This window comes from Euprymna scolopes, chromosome 28 (genome assembly GCF_053919585.1).
Source record: "Euprymna scolopes isolate OS-2025 chromosome 28, ASM5391958v1, whole genome shotgun sequence".
In the NCBI taxonomy this organism is placed as follows: Eukaryota; Metazoa; Mollusca; class Cephalopoda; order Sepiida; family Sepiolidae; genus Euprymna; species Euprymna scolopes.
The window spans coordinates 102,590,530-102,594,467 of record NC_136509.1 but is presented as its reverse complement, the minus strand read 5'-3'; the positions used below and the strand labels follow the sequence as shown (position 1 = coordinate 102,594,467).

Sequence of the window (3,938 nt, the reverse complement as noted above, 5' to 3'; positions counted from 1 at the left end):
TGAAGAGAGCCCAATATTTCCCGAAATAAACTAGTCCCTCTCTATTGAATTTGAAACCGGCGGTACTGATGTTTTTCTGACCTTCTGTAAAATTAAAATTATATATATATATATATATATATATATATATATATATATATATATATATATAGAGAGAGAGAGAGAGAGAGAGAGAGAGACAAACAGACAGACAGACAGACAGACAGATAGACTGACAGCAGACAGATATATCTATCTATCTATCTATCTAGACAGGTTGTGTTGCTGTTGTATAACTCTTTATTGTAGCTAGACTAACGAATGCTTCAAGCCGAGGTCAGAAGCCATCCGCATTGTCACTACTTGGCTTGCCTACCCCAATGACATCCGCCATTGACATCCGGATTCCTGTTATCAAAACAAAAACTCTGTAGAGTGAGGTGTCATCGATAAGGTGTCGTACAGGTTGTAGTGCTTTGTATTCTACTACGTACGAACTTGAAAACGCCTCCCGTAATTGTTATTGTATTTGAAGCAAACTTGCGAACGGCAATCGTGGCCTTAGGGACGGCGGTCTCCGTTGCTAAAACTCTTTCTCCGTCGCAACCAGAAACATCTCCACTTCTTGAGTCTATAAGATCAGCATCATCTTCACCAGCCTCGCACCCGTCACTACCCGGAACCGCACCTATACCAACATCGCCGTCGCTTGCGTCCTTATCAACGGCGCTGAACTCGGGTGCCGTGTCTTCACCGTCGGGTGACGGGGTAACCGCCACCCCGTCCGCGACCAGCACCGGTACCACTATAGCCGTCGCTACGCCCAGCCCCACGTCCTCTCCTGCCCACTCTCACACGTCTCCTGCCTTGTCCCTCTCCCCTCCCGCTCCTCCTCCTCCCCTTTCTCCGTCCCCGCCCTTAGCCCTCACGTTCCGATCGACCCCGTCACCCGAGCTTCTGTCTTCATCTTTTGCCCGATCGCCGGTCGCTTCTTCGTCACCGAACTCGACCCCCGTCGTCAACTTTTCGTCGACGCCGTCAGCCGCCGCCACCGTCGCCTCCCCTCTCGTCTCGTCTCGATCGAGATTTTTCCCTCCCCCTCCTCCCCCGCCGCCTCTCATATCCCCTCCCACCTCGTCCGGCACTTATCCGCCCACCCCTTCCGCACACCCCTTTCTTCTTCAGCCCACCCCCCTGAATCCCCCGGTTTCTGTACATCATCCGTCAATCAGAAGTCAATCACAGTTTCCGCAACACCATTACTACTACTACTACTACTATTACCAACAACAACAACAACAACAACAACAACAGCAACAACAGCAACAACAAAGAAGGTTGACAAACAACACCAACACCAACACCAACAACAACACCGATCAAATCCCTAACGGCAGTGCCCGTCACCCTCATCAAACACCTTCGCAGACTCACCGGCATTCCTACCAGCCGTACAAGCGATCATCGACACATTTCCCCATCGTGACCGCCGGCAACCCATCCGCCACCAGCAAGGCGAACCCATTACTGACGCCCCACCCTCTGGCGCCACCCGCCCTTGGGGTGCCCTATCCCGTGCAGCACGTGCCGCCACCGCTCCTCACGACGACGACCACGACGACGTCGCCCTCGTCACTATCGACAGCAGCACAGCGACAAATCATAACAACATCCAGGGACAAAATCACAAATCATAATCGAATCCCAACCCTCGAGATGGACATAAGCGATCAACAATCGATTTCTACGGAAGACTGTAAGTAAATAATACACTTTTCACGCACGCATGCACACACACACACACACACACACACACACACACACACACACACACACACACACACACACACACACACACACACAGAGATAGCTACACATACTTTAATATAGATATTAAAAGAATTATATTAATAATTAGAAATATATATATATATATATATATATATAAATATTTATATACAAATATATGTATGTATACATATGTATATACATGCATATATATATGTATATATATATATATTCATGACTGTCTAGCGATACTAAAATAATTATGTAAAAAATAAATAAAATGTATATATACTGCCATAATATATATATATATATATATATATATATATATATATATATATATATATATATATATATATTATGGCAGTAGAGTTTCCAATGAAACAAAATGTGTCTATCAAAAAGTGGCTAATGAGTAAACAGAGCAGGTATATTAAGGGGTTTCAAGGGTAATTCTTGGCCTGAAGACGTAATCTCCTCAATAACGGGTGATTACAGACAATGTATGCACATATGTAGCCATTAATGTCTGTATAAATAAATTTTATATATATATACATATACATACAATAAAATTATATATATATATATATATATATATATATATATATATATGTAGTGTAATATAATAATTCTCCAAGTGCCCATTATCACTTTTTCTCAGAGTGTCCTTTGTTACTTTTCGAAACGTATCCATTATAAATAATCCTCGTAAATGAAGGAGAAACAGCAGAGTGTGTCGTTTACATGAACCACGTAAATTGCCAAAATGTTTTTTTTTTTATATATATATAAATTTTTAACACCCGAAGAGTACGTGACGAAAGATGCATCAATAACATAATTTTGCAGACTTGTTAGTCGCAATATGAACCAATATTGTAATGGATACCTTTTGAAAAGTAATAAATGACCAATCAAGAAAACTTTGATATTTGGAACATGGAGAATTATTATATTACATTATATATATTCCGGAATCAAATGAGTAGGCATTAATTGAGCTTTACAAAAAATGTATAAAATTTATTAAAAAAAAATGTTTCTTTTTTATAAAACACACACACACACACACACACACACACACACACACATATATATATATATATATATATATACACACACACACGGATTTGTTGTTGATTTTTTAAACGATATTAAGGTTATCGTCTTCACCTTGGAGATCCGGTGTTTTTTTAGTAGCCCCCCCCTCTTTTTATTTGGACGTATTTATTTATTTATTATTTTTTTAAAAAATAATCTACGTACACGCGTGTTTCGGGTGCTACCACTCTTCAGCTAAGCCTACACTGTTGATCGGATTCGAAACCCGGACATTATGTATTTCAGTCTAGCGTCTTAATCCATCGCGTTATTTATCTTTTATAGACAATTTACATCTTAGTTTTTTATCGTTTATCTATTTACGTAGTTTTGTTGTTAATTTTGTAAAACGATATTAAGGTTATCGTCCCCACCTTGGATATCCGGTGTTTGCTTAGAAAGTAGCTATATATATATATATATATATATATATATATATATATATATATATATATGTATATATATATATAGTCGTATTCCTTTCTGTTTGTTTGTTGTTCACAAATTTATTAATATACACAAAAAGTTACCATGCTTCATGGGTTAATTTTCATACTGAAAACAATAGTTCTATATTTTTGTTCTACCATGATTTCTGTATATGCTATTTAATTCAAGGAAATCTACAGCCAACTAGTTATTTAATTTGCATATTACATTAAAGAAATCTATTTTTACTAATTAGTTTCGTGATTAATTGTTTTCTGTAACAGAATTATTTTAACACTTCTATTCAGAAGTCTTATACGAAGTTGATTAATTTAATTTATCTTTAATTTAATTTATTTTTAATTTAATTTATTTTTAATTTAATTTCTACGAAATTTAATGTATTTTCAATTATTATTACCAACACCGATTGCGTTTATAAACGGAAGTAAGTTTATTTATTTAAGCTATGAAAGTTATTTCCCTTTTAAGCTATGGGAGTTATTTTCCGTTGAATTTTCATAAGCGAAAGTGACTGTTTTATGCTTCCATAATTCGAAATTGTGATCCACTTTCAGGAAAACCTTAAGAATTTAGGATATTAGGTATATCTTAAATAGTATGTGACTAAAACCATT

At 37.4% G+C, this 3,938-nt stretch overlaps 1 protein-coding gene across 1 annotated transcript in view; it reads left to right on the top strand.

Moving 5' to 3' along the window:
* Nucleotides 1–437: 437 nt before the first annotated feature.
* LOC145249762 (photoreceptor-specific nuclear receptor-like) overlaps nt 438–3,938 on the top strand; it is a 446,605-nt gene continuing 443,104 nt past the window's right edge. The window contains exon 1 of the mRNA XM_080111683.1: nt 438–1,735. Within this exon, the coding sequence (XP_079967809.1) occupies nt 1,696–1,735 (40 nt within the window). The 5' untranslated portion in view covers nt 438–1,695. The remainder of the gene's footprint in view (nt 1,736–3,938) is intronic.